The 22,266-nt window shown below is 44.2% G+C and overlaps 1 protein-coding gene across 1 annotated transcript; it reads left to right on the top strand.

Annotated features, from left to right (window-relative positions):
- The first annotated feature begins 1,955 nt into the window (after window positions 1–1,955).
- Window positions 1,956–18,969, top strand: ttc21b (tetratricopeptide repeat domain 21B). The gene is made up of 29 exons (XM_041864876.2): window positions 1,956–2,432; window positions 3,044–3,173; window positions 3,827–3,937; window positions 4,032–4,198; window positions 4,498–4,620; window positions 7,700–7,857; window positions 8,563–8,647; window positions 10,571–10,669; window positions 10,943–11,135; window positions 11,290–11,387; window positions 11,896–12,096; window positions 12,410–12,539; window positions 12,654–12,811; window positions 12,908–13,132; window positions 13,399–13,637; window positions 14,132–14,204; window positions 14,474–14,584; window positions 14,924–15,062; window positions 15,214–15,320; window positions 15,507–15,695; window positions 16,012–16,122; window positions 16,213–16,294; window positions 16,468–16,618; window positions 16,699–16,860; window positions 17,405–17,600; window positions 17,959–18,183; window positions 18,263–18,383; window positions 18,477–18,544; window positions 18,672–18,969. The coding sequence occupies exons 1-29, from the start codon at window positions 2,400–2,402 to the stop codon at window positions 18,747–18,749; spliced, it is 3,963 nt and encodes a 1,320-aa protein (XP_041720810.2). The 5' UTR covers window positions 1,956–2,399; the 3' UTR covers window positions 18,750–18,969.
- The last annotated feature ends 3,297 nt before the right edge of the window (window positions 18,970–22,266 follow it).

Genomic DNA, 22,266 nt, shown 5'->3' with positions numbered 1-22,266 from the left:
TGGTCACCATAGCAGCACCCACCCGTAGTCTGCGCTCCAGCAGGTATATCTCACTGGTCATTCCCAAAGCCAACACCTCCTTTGGCCGCCATTCCTTCCAGTTCTCTGCTGCCAATGACTGGAACGAATTGCAAAAATCTCTGAAACTGGAGACTCTTATCTCCCTCACTAACTTTAAGCATCAGTTGTCAGAGCACCTTACCGATCACTGCACCTGTACACAGCCCATTTGAAATTAGCCCACCCAACTACCTCATCCCTATATTGTTATTTATTTTGCTCTTTTGCACCCCAGTATCTCTATTTGCACATAATCTCTTGCACATCTAGCATTCCAGTGTTAATACTATTGTAATTATTTTGCACTATAGCCTATTTATTGCCTTACCTCCATAACTTGCTACATTTGCACACACTGTATATATATTTTCTGTTGTATTTTTGACTTTATGTTTTTTACCCCATATGTAACTCTGTGTTGTTTTTATCGCACTGCTTTGCTTTATCTTGGCCAGGTCGCAGTTGTAAATGAGAACTTGTTCTCAACTGGCTTACCTGGTTAAATAAAGGTGAAATAAAATAAAATAAAATACTGTTTTACTCATTTCATATGTATACACTGTATTCTATTATATTTTAGCCAATGCCACTCCGACATTGCTCATCCTGATATTTATTTATATATTTCTTAATTCCATTATTTTACTTTTAGATTTCTGTGTATTTTTGTGAATTGTTAGATACTACTGCACTGTTGGAGCTAGGAACACAAGCATTTCGCTACACCCACAATAACATCTGCTAAATATGTGTATGTGAACAATACAATTTGATTTGATTTTATGGCCAAGCAGCCGCACACAAGCCTAACATCACCCTGCACAATGCCAAGCGTCGGCCATTGATTATGGCCTAATTCATATTTTTGTTCAGTATAGATACAGCCCTTTTCTCAATTAGATGTGCTCACCTCCTGCGTCTTCTCTGCTCTGTCCTCTCTTGCCTACTTTTGAAAAAGGTCAAAGGTAATCGAGGAGAGGCGGCGAGGAGATTGAATGTGAACGAAAATGTAGGAAATTAGACCCTCATTAGCCAATCGCTCATCATCAAGCAAATTACGTTTACAGAGGGGATCCCCAAATAAATGTTTAAAGGGCTAAAAACAAATTAAGTTAGTTGTGCAAGACATTTTATAGATAAAACGATAAGTAGCATATTGTTTTTAAACGTGTGTATGGTTTTCTACACCTGAGTCAATGGGGGTGTGGCAGCAGATTTCAAAATTTTCCCGCTTCCTTGCTGAAAGGAGGCTATCGAGGGGAGAACCAAAGACAGAACAGTATGAAACCACAGAGTTTCTAAAACCAGAAGTCTCGCAACATCGCGAGACTTCCGGGAACGCTTGCAGACCAGGCAGGGGTTTCGGGTTTGAGAAGTGTATGAGAGAAAGGAACAGTTCTTCCTTAGTTGTTACTTTTCTCGAAATCTAAAGGCACAACCTAGATTCGAGGCAATGTCTTAGGTAGTAGAACATGTTATTACCCCAACCTCATAAAAGTGACACGTTTTAATTCTCGTCAAAAACAACTTTATATCGAAGGAGTGCCTTTGATTTGACATCCTGCACATGCGCAGTTTGGTTCGAGAGACCGTTTGACCCGATGACGTGTTTCTACGTATCAGTTTAGCTACATAAAGTCGCCATGACATCGCCTACAAGTGTGATCGGGAATTTATTTTGGACAAGCGGCTTTTGTCTATCTTCATACTGTACTGTCTTTGATTAAACTATGTGGGCGGACCGTCTTCCGTTTGCCTACCAACGAAATGACACTCCTCGACCACTGGTCGTCACTAGTTACCACAGCCACAAAGTCATAGACCCCGCCCATTTCTACAATTTCTCTTTAAAAAAAAACATTCATGAATTTTACGATAACGTTATAGCCATTTTTACTTTGTGGCTGTGGTAACTAATGTAAACCTCGACCACTTATTATCGGTTTCCGGGTCATAGACTAAAGATGGGAACCTAGGTCACTTTTGTACAAACGAGAAAACCCCACAAAGTAGCCACAAGCGTCCTCTTCTCACAGCCATTGTGCCAGAGAACCACAAGAGCTGCGTGCGGGTGGGGTCAGTATTTTATATTCAGCGTGCTTGGAGCGCCACCTTGTGAAACATTACTGTTAAACCAATGATTTTCAACTTCCTCTACCATTTAAAAATGGCGGCGGTGGTTGTCAAGTAAACGAAAGACGCTTACTGGTGTTTGCAAGATGGCCAAAATTGAGCTATAATCGGTTTCTATCTTGCTTTTTGAGAGTACATGCGGCTGCAGTATTCAGTGAAACATTTACGCTCTATTTCATTGCTGCGGTTTGAGGTGAAACATTGTCATGGCAGAAATGGAGGATGAAGAGTCAACGCTGGTAAGTTGTAGTGTTGCACTGTACCAATTTCTCTATGTACTGATACATGTTCACATCAATATATACAATAAAGAAACACTTAACCGTGTAACCTGTTTAGCTTGTTTAGAATGTCAAGCTGCAGTGTAGCTTACTTGGTTCTTTCTTTAAAAGTTCTGAAATTAAGAACGCACAGTTTACCTTATCTGCCAGGCAGGATGTTTCTGATGACATGCAAGTGACATTTATCGTAAAAACGTGTAAGATATGTATTTGTCCTCTTAGAATAAGGGGCAAAATATTCAGGATGAAGCTCCTAAGTTATTCATGTTCTGAATGGTCTTATTGATTAGCATATTGGTTAAATTGTTGAATAAACACACGACGTGATATCAGTAATACAGGCCAACTTGCAATGCAACTTTCCAGGAAGCATTGAGGATATTACGGACAAGTATTGTCATGCTGACCATTTGCATTCCAAAATAGTTTTTGTTTTTATCAGCACAATGGTGGTTTACAGCCTACTAAGATTTACTCATGTATTTTATTAAATGTTTTGTTTGATTTGAGCTCTGACATAAATTAAGCTATTTTCTATCACAGCTCTACATTTCATGTTTTGTTCCCAGGCCTTGATGAACTACTATTGCCACGAGAAGTATTTCAATCATGTATTAAATGCTGCAGCTGTGGCACAGAAGAAATTCAGCAATGATCCAATCTTCAGCTTTTTCCATGCCTACAGCATCCTGATGCAAGGTAAAGGAGGACTCCATTGCTTAGTTTGAAACAATCAAATAAAGTAGCTACAGGGAGGCCCAAATGTATTTGTTTTTTGGCTCTATACTCCAGCATCCTGGATTTGAAATGGTACAACTAACGGTATGGGGTTAAATTGCAGACTGTCAGGTTTAGTTTGAGGGTAATTTCAGGTTAACCTTTTAGAAATTGCAGCATTTTTTGTACATAGTTCGATATAGCCAATTTAGACTTTGCAGCTGGCCCATCTAGCGGAAATAGCTAAGTTCTGCATCCAGGGCAAGATTCATGACAATAAATGCCAACCTGCGTCATTTTGGAGTCACTTTTATTGTAAATAAGAATATAGACTTCTAGTCATTGCACTAACGCTAGTTAGTATTGTCTCACAAAACTACCCCCAACTTCCTTCATACTGGACACAGAGACATCAAAATGGTATCCACAAGTTCATCTGACTCTGGGGAAGTAGATAAATGGCATCGATGCCAAAATACCGAAGTATCCCTTTAACCTCATAGTCATTGTATCATTTAAAATCCAAAGTGCTGGAGTACAGAGACAAATCAACAAAAAATTTGACACTGTCCAAATACTTTTGGACCTGTATATCTGTTTCTTGTAATATCAGTGATTTATATGTTTCGTTTTAGATCAAATTCAGGAAGCCATCCATGAGTTTGAGACGATAAAAGACAGAAGAGATGTGTCTCTCTGCACATTCATGGCTCTTGTTTATGCTGAAAAGAAAAGGCCAAACCCAGGTAAACCCATATTTGTCTTGATCCATGTTTATGTCTCTGGGTATTTTTCTGTAGCTGAATCTACTATACACTTAACTTTTTGTGTTGATTGCAGATCGAGATGTCATTCAGGAACTGGATGCCAAGGTGAAAGAGGACCGTAAAAGTGCAACACCTAAGGGTCTCTACTACGCTGGGATGTTCCTCTGGCTTCTGGGACGAAATGACAAAGCAAGGGAATACATAGAGAGGATGATCAAAATCTCTAATGGTTCCAGAGAAGTGAGTTTTGTGAGAATGTGTTTCTCTCAAATTGTAACAAAGATTTTATTTTTATTTTGAAGATGCATTTGCAAAAATGTACAAAGTCTGCAAGTGCCACTGTACACATACCTTAAACAGTTAAATTGATGAAATTATGCCCACGCTATGGCAATATAGGGTTGCCTAGGGATGGCCTTTGTCATCACTAGGCTATTTGAGAACTTTCTTTAGAAGCATTTTGAGTGGAATGACTAGAAAACCAGGTAGATTTATTTGTGTCTACCCTTATAACATTTGGATTCATGTCTGTTGTTCAGGGGATTATCCTAAAAGGCTGGATAGATCTGACCTCTGGTAAGGATGCATATGCCAAGAAGGCTGGGAAATACTTTGACGAAGGCCTGAAAGAGAAAGCAGACGTTTTCGCTCTGATGGGAAAGGTAAGAAGGGCACAATTCACTTGCAATGAGAAGAGATGTTAAGATATTGGAGACATTGTTGAGGTCTTGTCACGATCGTCTGAAGAAGCGGACCAATACGCAGCGCGTGGAGTGAACATAATGACTTTATTTAATAAAGCAACCACGAAAAAACAACAAATGACGATAGTGAAGTCCTCTGTAACACTGACAGAAACATGGAACAAAAACCCACAACCACAAAGTGAAACCCCACAGTATAAATATGGCTCCCAATCAGAGATAACGAGCCGACAGCTGACACTCGTTACCTCCGATTGGGAGTCATTGACAAAACCTAGAAATAAACCCGACAGAAAAGCAAACATAGAAATACACCCAACAGAAAATGAACAACCCTGGCTCAATAATCAAAGTCCCGGAGCCAGAGTGTCACAGTACCCCCCCCTAAAGGTGCGAACTCCGGGCGCACCAGCATACAGTCTAGGAGAGGGTCTGGGTGGGCGTCTGTCCACGGTGGCGGCTCTGGCACTGGTCGTGGTCCCCACCCCACCATAGTCACTACCCGCTTTAGTAACCTCCTCCACATGACCACCCCCCAACTAAACCCCACAGGATTAAGGGGCAGCACTGGACTAAGAGGCAGCACCGGACTCAGGGGCAGCACCGGACTAAGGGGCAGCACCGGACTAAGGGGCAGTACCGGGCTAAGGGGCAGCACCGGGCTAAGGGGCAGCACCGGGCTAAGGGGCAGCACCGGGCTAAGGGGCAGCACCGGGCTAAGGGGCAGCACCGGGCTAAGGGGCAGCACCGGACTAAGGGGCAGCACCGGGCTAAGGGGCAGTACCGGACTAAGGGGCAGCTCCGGACTAAGGGGCAGCACCGGGCTAAGGGGCAGTACCGGACTAAGGGGCAGCTCCGGACTGAATGGCGGATCCTGGCTGGCTGGCTCTGGCGGATCCTGGCTGGCTGGCGGATCCGGGCTGGACGGCTCTGGCGGATCCTGGCTGGACGGCTCTGGCGGATCCTGGCTGGACGGCTCTGGCGGATCCTGGCTGGGCGGCTCTGGCGGATCCTGGCTGGACGGCTCTGGCGGATCCTGGCAGGGCGGCTCCGGGCGGATCCTGGCTGGGCGGCTCCGGCGGATCCTGGCTGGACGGCTCCGGGCGGATCCTGGCTGGACGGCTCCGGCGGATCCTTGCTGGACGGCTCTGGCGGATCCTGGCTGGCCGGCTCTGGCGGATCCTGGCTGGACGGCTCCGGCGGATCCTGGCTGGACGGCTCTGGCGGATCCTGGCTGGACGGCTCTGGCGGATCCTGGCTGGACGGCTCTGGCGGATCCTGGCTGGACGACTCATGGCTGGCCGCCGGGTCTGGCTGCTCATGGCTGGCCGACGGATCTGGCTGCTCATGGCTGGCCGACGGATCTGGCTGCTCATGGCTGGCCGACGGATCTGGCTGCTCATGGCTGGCCGACGGATCTGGCTGCTCATGGCTGGCGGCCGGATCTGGCTGCTCATGGCTGGCCGACGGATCTGGCTGCTCATGGCTGGCTGACGGATCTGGCTGCTCATGGCTGGCTGACGGATCTGGCTGCTCGCGGCTGGCTGACGGATCTGGCTGCTCATGGCTGGCTGACGGATCTGGCTGCTCATGGCTGGCTGACGGATCTGGCTGCTCATGGCTGGCTGACGGATCTGGCTGCTCATGGCTGGCTGACGGATCTGGCTGCTCATGGCTGGCTGACGGATCTGGCTGCTCATGGCTGGCTGACGGTGCTGGCTGGGCGGCTGGCGGTGGAGCGGACCCCAGCCTCGGAGAGTGGTCATCACCTCCAGCAGGGCGGTTCCCATCTGCAGGAGCTGCTCTTGCTGATCCCGAACCTGGGCTTCCAGTCTTGTACGGGCTGCGTCGGCTCCTGCTGATTCCATAGCTGGTGTATGCTTCTGTCTGGCGGAAGGCTCTAGCGGCTCCTGTCTGGCGGAAGGCTCTAGCGGCTCCCGGTCTGGCGGACGGCTCTGAAGGCTCATGGCAGACGGGCGGCTTTGCAGGCTCAGTACAGACGGGCGGCTTATGCAGCGCTTGGCAGACGGGCAGTTCAGGCGCCATAGGGCAGACGGGCAGTACAGGCGCCGTTGAGCAGACGGGCAGTTCAGGCGCCCAAGCCATGTGCCCCCCAAAATTTTTTTGGGGGTTGCCTCCCGTCCTTCCGACGATAGCCCTGCCGACGCTGTTGCTCCTCTCGCCGTCGCCTCTCCACCGTTTCGCTCCATGGACGGCGATCCATCCCATCCAGGATCTCCTCCCACGTCCAGGACCCTTTTCCGTCCAACAGCTCCTCCCATGTCCAGACCCTTTGCTCCTGGACGCGCTGCTTGGTCCTTTTGTGGTGGGTTTTTCTGTCACGATCGTCTGAAGAAGCGGACCAATACGCAGCGCGTGGAGTGAACATAATGACTTTATTTAATAAAGCAACCACGAAAAAAACAACAAATGACGATAGTGAAGTCCTCTGTAACACTGACAGAAACATGGAACAAAACCCACAACCACAAAGTGAAACCCCACAGTATAAATATGGCTCCCAATCAGAGATAACGAGCCGACAGCTGACACTCGTTACCTCCGATTGGGAGTCATTGACAAAACCTAGAAATAAACCCGACAGAAAAGCAAACATAGAAATACACCCAACAGAAAATGAACAACCCTGGCTCAATAATCAAAGTCCCGGAGCCAGAGTGTCACAGGTCTCTGTCACTTCTCATATTTCATGTGGCACCTAGTTATTGTGCCTCAATGATAATCCCCCATAGTGCTGGATTTTCTGTATCCCACAACCTCACTGGGATGTCCGAGTCTAGTATTCACTAACACAATCTGTTTCTCAATTTGTACCATATCTTGAATATTGAATGGACCATTTTGAAATGCCAATGCTCTATGTTGCCTTATCTGTGGTAATACAGTGAGACCAATTACTATCTTGCTATCTTTTGCTCTTTGTGGAGAGTAATTAGCTTTTGAAACAGATGTACAACAGTGCGTTTTACTTTCCCTCGACATGTCCATAAATTGTATGATCTTTTGTCTGTTTCAGGCACATTACTATGAGTATCGGCATAATTATTCCGGAGCTTTGGAGACAGTCAACCAAGTGATTGTTAGTTTCCCTGGGTTCCTTCCTGCCTTTATCAAGAAGATGAAGCTTCTATTGACCCTGCAGGACTGGGAGCAAACTGTAGATGCAGCACAGAGGTATAGTATCTCATATTAGAGGTGATTTTGCTCTAGAATTTCTGTTTTCTTGTTTCTTAAGTTAATGATACTGGAAATAATAGCTGGCTTTAATCTTAGTTTGTAAAGATTTGTTTGGATCAAATAAATACTTAAATTGATGGATTTGGTCAGTCAATAGCAGCCATATAAAGAATGAGCCAGTCAGCCTTTGCAAGTGGCCCGTATTCAAGTGCAAATGAAAAATGGAGCGTGATGCCTGGAACCAGTGGCGTAATGACTGAGCCATTGTTCCTGACTGCTCGCCCGCTGGACCCTGGCCAGAGCCAGGGAATATAAAAAGACTTTTGAGCTGAAGCGCTAGAGCCACACGTTTCCCGGGATGCACTTCTCCAGGTTCTATGAACTGCAGGAAGGAGGATCACTCAGGTGGAGCCCGTTTCTAAGGGGACTAAGCCCAAGGCCAGAGCCACTGGTTTAGCCCTGCTGAGCCGTAGCTCTTTGAAGAGGAATGGACACATGCAGTGCAAAGTCCGGCACTCTCTTTTTTTCTCATTGTCTAAGTGGGTGTTCTTCCATAGATTGTATTCTCTCCCTTCCTCCAGCCGTGTCGGGCATATAAGCCATCATGGGAAGAAACAAATACAATACTCTGACCACCACATTTTCATTAGCATCAAACAAACAGTGCTGATCATTAAAGAGATTTTTCCTGTCCCATTCTAGGCTCTTGCAGAGGGATAAAAACAACCTAGAAGCCCTGAGAATGCTCGCTCTTCACTCCTTATGCAGAGAGGGGGACATCACAGAGGTAATTTCCAAACATTAAGCGTTAAAGGGATAGTTTGGGATTTTGGCAATTAATAAATGTATATATATACAGTGAGGGAAAAAAGTATTTGATCCCCTGCTGATTTTGTACGTTTGCCCACTGACAAAGACATGATCAGTCTATAATTTTAATGGTAGGTTTATTTGAAATGTGAGAGACAGAATAACAACAAAAAAATCCAGAAAAACGCATGTCAAAAATGTTATAAATTGATTTGCATTTTAATGAGGGAAATAAGTATTTGACCCCCTCTCAATCAGAAAGATTTCTGGCTCCCAGGTGTCTTTTATACATGTAACGAGCTGAGATTAGGAGCACACTCTTATAGGGAGTGCTCCTAATCTCAGCTTGTTACCTGTATAAAAGACACCTGTCCTCAGAAGCAATCAATCAGATTCCAAACTCTCCACCATGGCCAAGACCAAAGAGCTCTCCAAGGATGTCAGAGACAAGATTGTAGACCTACACAAGGCTGGAATGGGCTACAAGACCATCGCCAAGCAGCTTGGTGAGAAGGTGACAACAGTTGGTGCGATTATTCGCAAATGGAAGAAACACAAAATAACTGTCAATCTCCCTCGGCCTGGGGCTCCATGCAAGGTCTCACCTCATGGAGTTGCAATGATCATGAGAACGGTGAGGAATCAGCCCAGAACTACACGGGAGGATCTTGTCAATGATCTCAAGGCAGCTGGGACCATAGTCACCAAGAAAACAATTGGTAACACACTACGCCGTGAAGGACTGAAATCCTGCAGCGCCCGCAAGGTCCCCCTGCTCAAGAAAGCACATATACAGGCCCATCTGAAGTTTGCCAATGAACATCTAAATGATTCAGAGGAGAACTGGGTGAAAGTGTTGTGGTCAGATGAGACCAAAATCGAGCTCTTTGGCATCAACTCAACTTGCCATGTTTGGAGAAGGAGGAATGCTGCCTATGACCCCAAGAACACCATCCCCACCGTCAAACATGGAGGTGGAAACATTATGCTTTGGGGGTGTTTTTCTGCTAAGGGGACCGGACAACTTCACCGCATCAAAGGGACGATGGACGGGGCCATGTACCGTCAAATCTTGGGTGAGAACCTCCTTCCTTCAGCCAGGGCATTGAAAATGGGTTGTGGATGGGTATTCCAGCATGACAATGACCCAAAACACACGGCCAAGGCCACAAAGGAGTGGCTCAAGAAGAAGCACATTAAGGTCCTGGAGTGGCCTAGCCAGTCTCCAGACCTTAATCCCATAGAAAATCTGTGGAGGGAGCTGAAGGTTCGAGTTGCCAAACGTCAGCCTCGAAACCTTAATGACTTGGAGAAGATCTGCAAAGAGGAGTGGAACAAAATCCCTCCTGAGATGTGTGCAAACCTGGTGACCAACTACAAGAAACGTCTGACCTCTGTCATTGCCAACAAGGGTTTTGCCACCAAGTACTAAGTCATGTTTTGCAGAGGGGTCAAATACTTATTTTCCTAATTAAAATGCAAATCAATTTATAACATTTTTGACATGCGTTTTTCTGGATTTTTTTGTTGTTATTCTGTCTCTCACTGTTCAAATAAACCTACCATTAAAATTATAGACTGATCATTTCTTTGTCAGTGGGCAAACGTACAAAATCAGCAGGGGATCAAATACTTTTTTCCCTCACTGTGTATATATATATATATCCCCAGAGTCAGATGAACTCATGGATACAATTTTTATGTCTCTGCGTCCAGTATGAAGGAAGTTAGAGGTAGTTTCGTGAGCCACTGCTAACTAGCATTAGCACAAAGACTGGAAGTCTTTGGGATCAGCTAGCATGCACTTCCTCCTGTCGCCACACAACTACGTGTGAATGGTAAATAATGATTTCCATGATGTGTACGTGGTCAAGTGGGATACCCTTTTTACTTTTGGCAGTCCGTAAACCTGCTCTCAAATCTGGTCAGCAACTTGGACGCCCAAGAGCCTCACAGCCCAGAGCTTTTCTACGGGATGTCCTTGGCTTTCACACGGGTGGTAAGACTCATTTGATTTATTATTAGAGTGTATTGCATCTTCAGGATGCCCAGCCCACATGGGCTTATAAGATACTGTATTTAGTGTTTGTTTAATGCTTTTCGATAAATGTTTTTACATGGAAGCTACTGTGACTAGGTTTCACCTCTGAAGAGATCGAGAACCCCTTCACTTCACCTTGTAACATTACAACAGTCCCTGAACCAGTACATGACATGTTTGACATGAGGTATACACAAAGTATAAACTTACTCTAATGTTGTCATTTACTAGTGTGGAAGAAATGATAAAGTGATTCAGCAGACTCACATCATGGTGGACAGAGCCTTCTCCCAAGCCCAAGGGGATTCTGATCTGGCCACAGAGCTGGGCTACCAGTTGGTTCTGCAGGGAAGAATCAAAGAGGCTATGAAGTGGTACAAGACTGCCATGACCCTGGACGAAACAAGTGTCTCCGCTTTGACAGGTGAGACGGGTTACCCTGATTGTTTAGACATATGCTGTAGATCTCTAACTTTAGCTGTAATGTAGCAATGCATGTAATTCTATACCTATATCTATAAACGAATAATGAAGTTGTAGATTGTAAAAACATCTGATCTGTAATTCTGTATTTCCAGGTATTATCAGGTGCCAGCTGATCGAGGGACACCTAGAGGATGCAGAGCAACAGCTGGAGTTTCTCACAGAGATCCAGCAGTCTATTGGGAAATCAGGGGTAAGGCTGATAGAGGAAAGATATTGCTCTGTTCAATCCAGTTCAAAGGCCTAGCCAAAGTAATACTTTTTTTATTCTACTTTTGACATTTATATCTAGTGTTTGGTCATCAAGTGAAGCCTAGTAGGCTTTTGGAAAGCTTTTTGTTTAGGTGATGGTAGTTCTTTAGAAATTCGTGGGCTTTCCTGTGTTTGCTAAGCCCTTAACAGTGACATTAGCTTGGATAAGTAACCACTGAGTAACAGCTGGTCCTGTGGATCTTAAGTATTATAGGGGAGACTCTGGGTACATTCCAAATGGCACCTTATTCCCTTTATAGTGCACTATAAAGGCCCATAGGGCCCTGGTCAAAAGTAGTGCACTATATAGGTAATAGGATGCCATTTGGGACTAACCCTCTGCTGTACCCTGGTACTACAATCCATGTTGTCTTAGAGCTGCCCTACTGAGCTGAATACTGTTGTGTGAACCTGGTGACACCCTTGGCTTGCTCTCTCCTCTCTGTCAGGAGCTGCTGTACCTGCGCGCCGTGCTGGCTGTGAAGAAACACAGGCCACAGGACGAGGTCACCAACCTGCTGAACGATGCCGTGGACACCCACTTCTCCACACTGCAGAGCCTGCCGCTGGGGGTGGACTACTTTGAGAAGCTCAACCCTGACTTCCTGCTGGAGATTGTCAAGGAGTACATAGCACTCTGTCCTGCTAAGGTCAGTCTGGAGAGAGATGTCTATGGATACATTTGTTCAATACATATTTTAAGGCTTTATTATAAGGGGCTATAGATAAGGAGAGGAGAGAAAGGTGGAAGGATCGACTTGGGGATTGAACCCCGGTCTCCGGTGGGGGGGCTCTGCATATCTACGGATGCATTTATAGAGATTACTGTCAGTAATTTTTGACACCATATTTACTAAGAAACAATACAAAGAAGTTGTCACGGGTCGTAAATTGACTTTTAGCCCCCGTCATGGCATTCATCGTGGTCTTGATCGAAGTCCATTGGTATCATGTGTGTGTTAGCCTCCAGCCCAGGGCCAGCCTCCTGCCCCTCAGCTCCAACACTGTGCCTCTGTGTTGGACACTGTGGTCAAGATAATACCTGGACTCCTACAAGGTGTCTTCCTATTGGCCAAAGTCAGGTTTCAGTCAGGTGAGTTTCAACTGAATTGCATGTGACAGAATTCTGCTCTGTTTTCATGCCAAGTTGTTCTCAACATGGATGACAACAATTCATGGGTTTGATGGCAATGCTGATATCCTTTAGGTGACATTGACTCTGCTCAGAGCAGCCTCCAACACTGCCTGGACCAGTGTCCCTCCCATGCTGAGGCCCACCTGCTCATGGCACAGATCCACCTCTTACAAGGCAACTACAAGCTCTCCTCCCAGTCTCTGGAGCTCTGCCTCAGCCACAACTTTGCGGTAAGACCAGCATTTCAGATGAACGTGATATTAGATCAAACAGAACTGTTATGGGAACATCATCCTCTAATAACTCTGTGTGCTGCACCCTGCCAGGTCCGAGAGCACCCTGTGTATCACCTTATAAAGGCCCAGGCCCAGAAGAAGATGGGGGAGCTCCAAGAGGCCATCCAGACTCTGCAGATGGCCATGATCCTGCCGGGGGTCCGCAGGGCCGGGGCCTCAGCCAAGTCCAAGAACAAGAAGGTGGAGCTGAGCTCTGCTGACTGTGTATCCGTGTTCCTGGAACTCGCCGAGGCCCTCTGGCTCAATGGAGAACAGGTAAGGGAACATGGAGAGAACAAGCTCAGCAACAGAGAGTATTATTCAATATAACTTGAGTTATGCTGGCCTTTCTAGGAACTGTGTACTTTCCAGGAACTCATGAGATGCAGATAGGGGTCTTTGCACTGAGAACATACATACTCCATATTTTATTGTACTTACATTCCCGGTAGTGTTTGTCCATTCTCTTCTGTCTCAGTCATGTCGTTGCCCAGTGTTGAACAGTGAAGTCTGATTTCATGAACGTGGGTTTGACGTTTCAGCACGAAGCCGCCAAAGTGATGCAAGACGCAATCAACGAGTTCTCAGGCACTCCTGAGGAGCTGCGTGTCACCATTGCCAACGCTGACCTGGCTCTGCTGCGTGGCGACACCGAGCTTGCGCTGAGCATGCTCAGAAACATTACCCCTGAGCAGCCCTACTATATCCAGGCCAAGGAGAAGATGGCCGACATATATCTGAATCACAGGAAAGAGAAGCGCCTCTATGCCAGCTGTTACAGGTCAGGAACAACACGGCATTATAGAAAAGGCTATAGTCTGACCGTTAGGCACACAAACTGTTCACTAATGGTGTTTGACATCTAGCTTAGGGTAACAAATAGTTTATTACTACTTTAAACCACGTCTCTTATCCAGTGCACTAACCACATCCCCCATTGCTGTGTCAGCCCACCCACCCATGCCATAGCAGCAGTCAGGCCATAACAGTATCCAGGCCAAAAGTTCACAGCAAATCAAGTGTACATATTCAACTTTATCCACTCATGCAGCAAGGCTGTAATGTGCAAAGCTGCCTGCAGTGTCTAGAAGTGAGCCGAAGGTCCTTACCCTCATCTCTGATACTGTACTTGTGTTGATAGGATTTTCCACACAGAGACCCCACTGGGAAGCCATTAGGCATGCGTGAACCTCAGAGCACACCCATGTCTGTATAATGTGATACTGTAATGTCTAGAATAAGATTCAATGTGATCTTTTTCCCCTCTTTCCTCAGAGAATTAGTGGAGAAGCTTCCCAGTCCTCATACATATATTTTACTTGGGGATGCTTATGTGAATATCCAAGAGGTAGGTATGAAATTGAATATAGATTAATCTCGTTGTTGGCCAAAACAAGGTAATGCAAGGCTTGCATGGTTTTGGGGTATTTTTCAGTAGTGTGTTCACAGGAAGTAGTATTATGCAATGTTTTCTTCAATCAGGCAAATATTTATAAAGATACAATGCACAGATGTTTGCTATCTTCCTTCATGACTCCCTCACTGAGAAATGTTGAATCGTCACAGTTAATGTTCGGTACAGCTGAACGTCACAAAGTCAAGTCTGTTTATCCGCAGCCAGAGAAGGCCATCGAGATCTACGAACAGGCTCTGAAGAAAAACCCCAAAGATGGAGCTCTGGCCAGCAAGATTGGGAAAGCTCTTGTCAAGACTCACAATTACGTCAAGGTTTGTATACTAACTAGGGAGCTACACTGAGGCGTCGGGAAAACAGTAGCTGCTACACTGGATGTGTAACTTTTTGCCGTACAAGCCACTTCATCAAGTGTTCTCGGGAGTGAGGCGCACATCAAATTATTACAAATAAATCCAGAGCGTAATTTTACGCTAAGCAATGCGATCCTCTCACAGCCGTGCTCCTTACTCCCAGGTTTCATTGAAATAAATTGGAGTGTCTTAGGCTCTGCAAAAGTTACGTGTCCAGTGTAGCAGGCCTGTAAGAAAAAAACATTCAAAGATCAATCTATAGTAGTCATTAGCTATATGATTCACCTCTGTTATTCACAGGCAATCAATTACTATGAAGCTGCTCTGAAGACTGAGCAGCAGAACTTCCTGCGATATGACCTGGCTGAACTGCTTATGAAGATGAGACAGTACGAGAGGTGCGAGAAAGTTTTACAAGAGGCGCTCGCCCATGACCCAGGTAAGCTGGACATCATTGCAACAATTTTGAACATTTTGTATGTTAAATTCTATGTTTTGTTGTTGGTCATAAATTACAATGATAATACATAGTTACTTATGTAGCGCTTTTCCAACTTCTCACTCTTGTCGCCTTGTGTTGTTTTGTCTAGTAAATGAGCTGCCGTCGCTAACCGATGATTGTCGCTATCTGGTCCTGTTGGCCAAGATCCAAGGCAAGGTTGACAAAAACGAGGATGCTTTACTTTCCTTGCAAAGAGTAAGTCTTCTGATATTGTAAAAGCCATTCTGCTAAGCAATGAGAGAAACTGAAATAACTGAAATATATTATTATGATAATTTCTAAGATTGAAAATCTGTCAAGGTCTCCCCTAAAATACATGCATAATTCACAACATTGCTATTTATTAGCTATACTCTGAACCCAGACTTGTGTTTCTTTTAGGCCCGGGATGTGCAGGCCAAGGTGTTGAAGCGGGTGCAGTTGGAGCAGCCAGACGCTGTCTCCATGCAGAAGCAGCTCGCTGCAGAGATCTGTGGCGAGATCGCTAAACACTACACAAGTCTTAGAGGCTATGAGAGAGCAGTGAAATTCTACAAAGAAGCTCTTGTCTATTGTGAGAGTGATGGCAAGGTCGGTGCAGCTGAATCAAACCTTCAGTGTGTGTGCTCCCTGCAGCTGTATTTGTGAATCCCTAGCATCCTTTTTTCCCCCTCTCTGTGCTGTTTTTGTATTTTCTAATTTGCTTATTACGATAGTTTAGCATGTTTGCAATTACTAAATGTTTATAATTACATTAAAATCTATTTTTAACAATGTGTAAATGTGTGTTTAATGCCAGCAAGGCATACTGCTACATTTGCTCATAGGAAATTATATTATAATTATGATGTTAGAAGGTAATCGGTTAACAAAGTTTAATTCAATTGAATGCTTTCATTGTTACCAGGTGATGCTGGAGCTGGCACGGTTGTACCTCACTCTAGATGATGTGGATGGTTGCCAACAGCAATGCAGTGTCCTTCTGAAGAGTGACCAGGTCAATGAAGATGCAACACTGGTTAGTTATATATGCCATTTCTGTCAAGTCCCAAAGGAAAATCCAATTGTAAAACTTGATTGTTTTACAAACTTCTCTGTTTCCTCGTAGATGATGGCTGACCTGATGTTCAGGAAGCAGGACTATGAGCAAGCCGTTTTCCACTTTCAGCAGCTACTGGAGCGCAAACCAGGTGTGACAGGGCTCTGTTTCTCTTAGGTCTGAATACACAACTTCCCCCCTGAAATAGAATTTAAATGGGGATTTGTAAAGCTTGAAAAGCAGAAGAACCTCAATGTAAATATGCACTGCTGATTTGACCTCCCCTGGATGGGAAGTAATGTCTTTACCATATGTTCCTGCTAGACAACTACCCAACACTGTCACGTCTAATCGACCTGCTGAGGAGAGCTGGGAAGTTAGAGGAAGTTCCCAGGTTTCTGGAGATGGCTGAAAAACATTCCTCCAGGGCCAAGTTTGACCCTGGGTTTAACTACTGCAAAGGACTTTATCTGTGGTAAGTTCATTAATCAAAAGTATCTTTAGCTAGAATGATTATGGTGTCTTTTTAATAATGAAGTTGTAATTGGTGCCCAGGTACACAGGTGAACCCAATGATGGGTTGCGACACTTCAACAAGGCACGGAAAGACAACGACTGGGGTCAGAATGCTGTGTACAACATGATTGAGATCTGTCTTAACCCAGACAATGACACTATGGGAGGAGAAGTCTTTGAGAACCTAGATGGTGACATGGGGTGAGTAACATGTGCAGTAATAGTCATGTCTTTCAATGAGCATGTGAATATTAGCTGTGGGGATGTTATTTTTTTTTATGCTTACAGTGACAATACACTGAGTGTACAACACATTAGTGTACAAAACTCTTTCAATGACATAGACTGACCAGGTGAACGCTGTGATCCCTTATTGATGTCACTTGTTAAATCCACTTCAATCAGTGTAGATGAACAATTTCCCACGTGTATCAAGAATGGTCCACCACCCAAAGGACATCCAGCCGACTTGACACAACTGTGGGAAACATGGGCCAGCATCACTGTTGAACGCTTTTGACACCTTGTAGAGTCCAAGCCCCGACGAATTGAGGCTGTTCTGAGGTCAAAAGGGGGGAAGGGTGCAACTCAATATTAGGAAGGTGTTCATAATGTTTTGTACACTCAGTGTATATCTTAGCTAAAACACAAATCCTTATGTCCATGTTATTCTTGCTCATTTATCTGACTGTCAAGTTGTCATTGATGTAAATGTGCTTCATTTTCCATTCTCATCTATGCTCAGGAACTCTACTGAGAAGCAGGAGTCAGAGCAGCTCGCCGTGAGGACAGCAGAGAAGCTCCTGAAGGAGTTAAAGCCCCAGACAGCCGGTGGACACGTCCAACTACGGATCCTAGAGAACTACTGCTTTCTGGCCACCAAGCAGAAAGCCAACGTCGAAAAAGCCCTGAATGTTTTCACAGAGATTGCAAACAATGAGGTAAGTCAACTCCAGATGGTGTACATAAGTGTGCTCACACACACCCTTAGAGCAAATCTAACATCACTACGCGGGTGCATTATCTCAGGCTTTCTCTTTGCTTTACACTTTATTGATGCTTACTTTGGAGGTTTTCTTAACAGCTTAGTTATTGAGGAACGTACTATGTATTTAACATAGTAAGATAACTTGTGTAAGAGAATATCCTGATGCGCAAATAGAATCCTCGCTGACAAGGAAACTTTCTTGTTTGTATTTTTGGATACTCTTGTCTACTTCATATAAATAGAGAGAAATGTTAGATCTGATTCACCGTAAAACAACACCTAGCTAACCAGAGCTCTCTGTTTTAACTTAGAAGGACCATGTGCCTGCACTGCTAGCCATGGCGACAGCCTACATGATTCTCAAACAAACCCCTCGAGCCAGGAACCAGCTCAAACGCGTAGCTAAGATGAACTGGAGCGTTGTTGACGCTGACGAGTTTGAGAAGAGCTGGCTGCTCCTGGCTGACATCTACATCCAGTCAGGGAAATATGACATGGCCGGGGACCTCTTGAAGAGATGCCTTCGCCATAATAAGGTCAATGCATACCCTTGATCAAAACATATCAGAATTAATTTGAGTCACTCACAGTAACAGTCATTGTTAATTTTCACAGTCATGCTGTAAAGCTTATGAATACATGGGCTACATTATGGAGAAGGAGCAGGCATTCCGGGATGCAGCGCTGAACTATGAAATGGCCTGGAAATATGGCAATCAAACGAACCCCACTATAGGTATGTTTAAGGACATCTTGTACTTGCTGCCATTTAGTAATTAGTAATTTAGATATATAACAGTATATTAATATAAGTATGTGTTTGTCCCAGGATACAAGCTTGCATTCAACTACCTGAAAGCAAAGAGGCATGTTGATGCCATAGATGTCTGTCATAAGGTAAGTTGAAATCATAGCTTCACATGTTATTTATGTTGAAATAAGATTTGTGTAAAAATGTGATTTGTTTACGTGTTGTCATTGGATAACATCCTATACATAAACTAAATATTAATGTTTGCTTTAGGTTTTGGATGCGCACCCCAATTATCCAAGGATGAGGAAGGACATCTTGGACAAAGCTCGGGCAGCTTTGCGGTCTTAACATAAATGTATTAGCGAGAGAGAGTACGTATCTTTTTTGATGTGTTTTGTTGACATGTACTTAGCTAAGTATTTGGATGTAATTATAAAGGGAATGTTGGAGGGATGAGAGACAGTGATTTTTATAAATGTGATTACAATACAAAACACATTGTTAGTGTTTTTCTTACAATACAATAAAAACAGTGCCTCTGTTTCAACACTAAAGAAATACGTATTGCTTTGCAATAAATGTCAGAGTTAAATCTTAAATCTTAATTGTACACCTTATTAACATGTCTGCTCTCCTATATAATGACATGGTGTGTGTGTGTCATTTGGGACACAAACGCGGTCAATTATCCAGGTTAATGAATATGAACATCCAACTCAGTGCCACATGGACTCGATCTAGATGTTGTGGTATCATCCACACTGGTGATAGTGTTTTTTTAAAATTCTATATACATGGTTGTTACTTTTTAATGAAGGGAAATGCCACTCTAGGAGTTGCCAACTAGACAGCACACTCCCATAAGGAGGTTGAGGCTACTATTAAATATTGACTGCCAAGTCACACACCCGTAAGTCTTGTACCAGTAATGACCCATAACTTGTCATTCAAATGTATTTCTTTCCAAAAGTATTTGCACAGTTATCTATTAAGTTTAGGTTATAAAAACGCCAAGTAGCCTACATTATGCCAATTATCAGTGTAATGACAAATAATATTGAAACGTTCACACACACACTAATGGAAATTGTATGCAGTGACTATGTTTAGTAAAGCATTGATATTAAGAATCTAGAATGAATATAACACCATTGTTTAGGTTACTTCTGTGTTATGGTCATACAGTGCATTCGGAAAGTATTCAGACGCCTTCCCTTTTAACACATTTTGTTACAGCCTTATTCTAAAATTGATTAAATAAAAAAAATTCCTCATCAATCTACACACAATAACCCATAGTGACAAAGTGAGAACAGGTTTTTAGAAATGTTTGCAAATATATTAAAAATAAAAACAGAAATACCTTATTTATATAAATATTCAGACCCTTTGCTATGAGACTTGAAATTTAGCTCAGGTGCATCCTGTTTCCATTGATCATCCTTGAGATGTTTATACAACTTGATTGGACTCCACCTGTGGTAAATTCAGTTGATTGGACATGATTTGGAAAGGCACACACCTGTCTATATAAGGTCCCACAGTTGACAGTGCATGTCAGAGCAAAAACCAAAGCCATGAGGTCGACGGAATTGTTGTAGAGCTCTGAGACAGGATTGTGTCAAGGCACAGATCTGGGGAAGGGTACAAAAACATTTCTGTAGCATTGAAGGTCCCCAAAAACACAGTGGCCTCCCTCATTCTTAAATGGAAGAAGTTTGGAACCACCAAGACTCTTCCTAGAGCTGGCCAAACTGAACAATCGGGGGAGAAGGGCCTTGGTCAGGGAGTTGACCAAGAACCCGATGGTCACTCTGACAGAGCTTCAGAGTTCCTCTGTGGAGATGGGAGAACCTTTCAGGACAACCATCTCTGCAGCACTCCACCAATCAGGCCTTTATGGTAGAGGGGCCAGACGGAAGCCACTCCTCAGTAAAAGGCACATGACAGCCCGCTTGGAGTTTGCCAAAAGGCACCTAAAGGACTCTCAGACCATGAGAAACAAGATTCTCTGGTCTGATGAAACCAAGATTGAACTCTTTGGCCTGAATGCCAAGTGGCACGTTTGGAGGAAACCTGGCACAATCCCTATGGTGAAGCATGGCGGTGGCAGCATCAGGCTGTGGGGATGTATTTCAGCGGCAGGGACTGGGAGACTAGTCAGGATCGAGGGAAAGATGAACGGAGCAAAGTACAGAGCGATCCTTGATGAAAACCTGCTCCAGAGCGCTCAGGATCACCTTCCAGCAGGACAAGGACCCTAAGCACACAGCCAAGACAACATTCTCTGAATGTCCTTGAGTGGCCCAGCCAGAGCCCGGACTTGAACCCGATCGAACATCTCTGGAGAGACCTGAAAATAGCTGTGCAGCGACACTCCCCATCCAACTTGACAGAGCTTGAGAGGATCTGCAGAGAAGAATGGGAGAAACTCCCCAAATACAGGTGTGCCAAGCTTGTAGCCTCATACCCAAGAAGACTTGAGACTGTAATCGCTGCTGAAGGTGCTTCAACAAAGTACTAAGTAAAGGGTCTGAATATTTATTTAAATGTGATATTTCCGTTTTTTATGTTTAATACATTTGCAAAAAATTCTAAACCTGTTTTTGCTTTGACATTATGGGGTATTGTGTGTAGATTTAATCAATTCTAAAATATGGCTGTAACAAATTGTGGAAAAAGTCAAGTGGTCTGAATACTTTCCGAATGCACTTTATTCGCATAAACTATTCGCCTATTTCAACTATGATATATAAGAGACCGACTACTCCTGCATATGAAAAAGTCACTTCCACAACTCGGTGCGATTGTGATGTGTAGGCTAAGTACCAAGAAGGAGAGGAGAACAGTCATGGTGAATTGTGTCCCACGTTGATCCTACTTGAAAAGACTCCTACTGCGCACCGGAGTATTCCTCCTCCGAATGGCTACGGTGTCCACGTCTTATCTTTACGCCCTCAAGCATCGAACACTTTATGAATACCGTCTGCCAGGGGTGACTTGGCAAACAGGAATATGTTGGGATATGTCTCAGAGAGTCCAACATATTCGGTGAGTGGCAGATGTTCACTCATTCCTTTTCGTAAGCCTTGAGATACAAATTCAAGGTTGGACTTTGATTCTATTGTAAACCGTAACATTAAACGTATTTGCCTGTCGTGTAATTCTCTTTACCATCTGACAAGTTCTATAGCTTTCTTAGACAAGCCTACTGTAGGATACTTTGTAACAGATGCGCAATTCTGATAAACAGTTCGAGTTCTTATTGTATTAGGCCTACTATAAATCAGCACTTGTACATAATCTAACACAGCTCATGCCCGATTTTGATCTTTAAAAAAAAAGTTTGTCCTCACTTATTTCTGCAGTGTAGGCTATTGGCTAACCCGTATTCTGTAAGCGACCCGTTATTTTTCTAGCCTGATTGGATGCAGTGCCTATGAGAGCGGTATAGGATATGTTCCTCCGCTATTTGTAACCCAGCAACAGTCTCAATGAATGGCTGGCTGAACAAATCCATTATTTTAAGAATTGACACCATTATTAGATCAGACGTATCCCGCGGTGTAGACTATTTCCAATACTGCCTGAGACAATTACTTTGCAAGAGAACACTTTTTAATTTATTTAACCAAACGGGGCACAGCGAGGTATAGCTTTGTAGCTGAAGTAAATCAAAGTGACTTTTGCAACTGACACAAATAGACTCATAGTTCATGCGCCAAATGACACATTCATAATTTTTAAGCCGCTGTTTTGCAATGTTTCACTAATGTAACAAATGGCATGACTGTAGGGCTTTGACACAGGGAGATCCTCTCTACGCACGCGTGCCAAATATGATGGTTCCACCCTCTACCTGAAA

Source organism: Coregonus clupeaformis, chromosome 4, assembly GCF_020615455.1.
Source record: "Coregonus clupeaformis isolate EN_2021a chromosome 4, ASM2061545v1, whole genome shotgun sequence".
Taxonomy (NCBI): Eukaryota; Metazoa; Chordata; class Actinopteri; order Salmoniformes; family Salmonidae; genus Coregonus; species Coregonus clupeaformis.
This window is presented reverse-complemented; position numbering and strand designations above follow the sequence as displayed.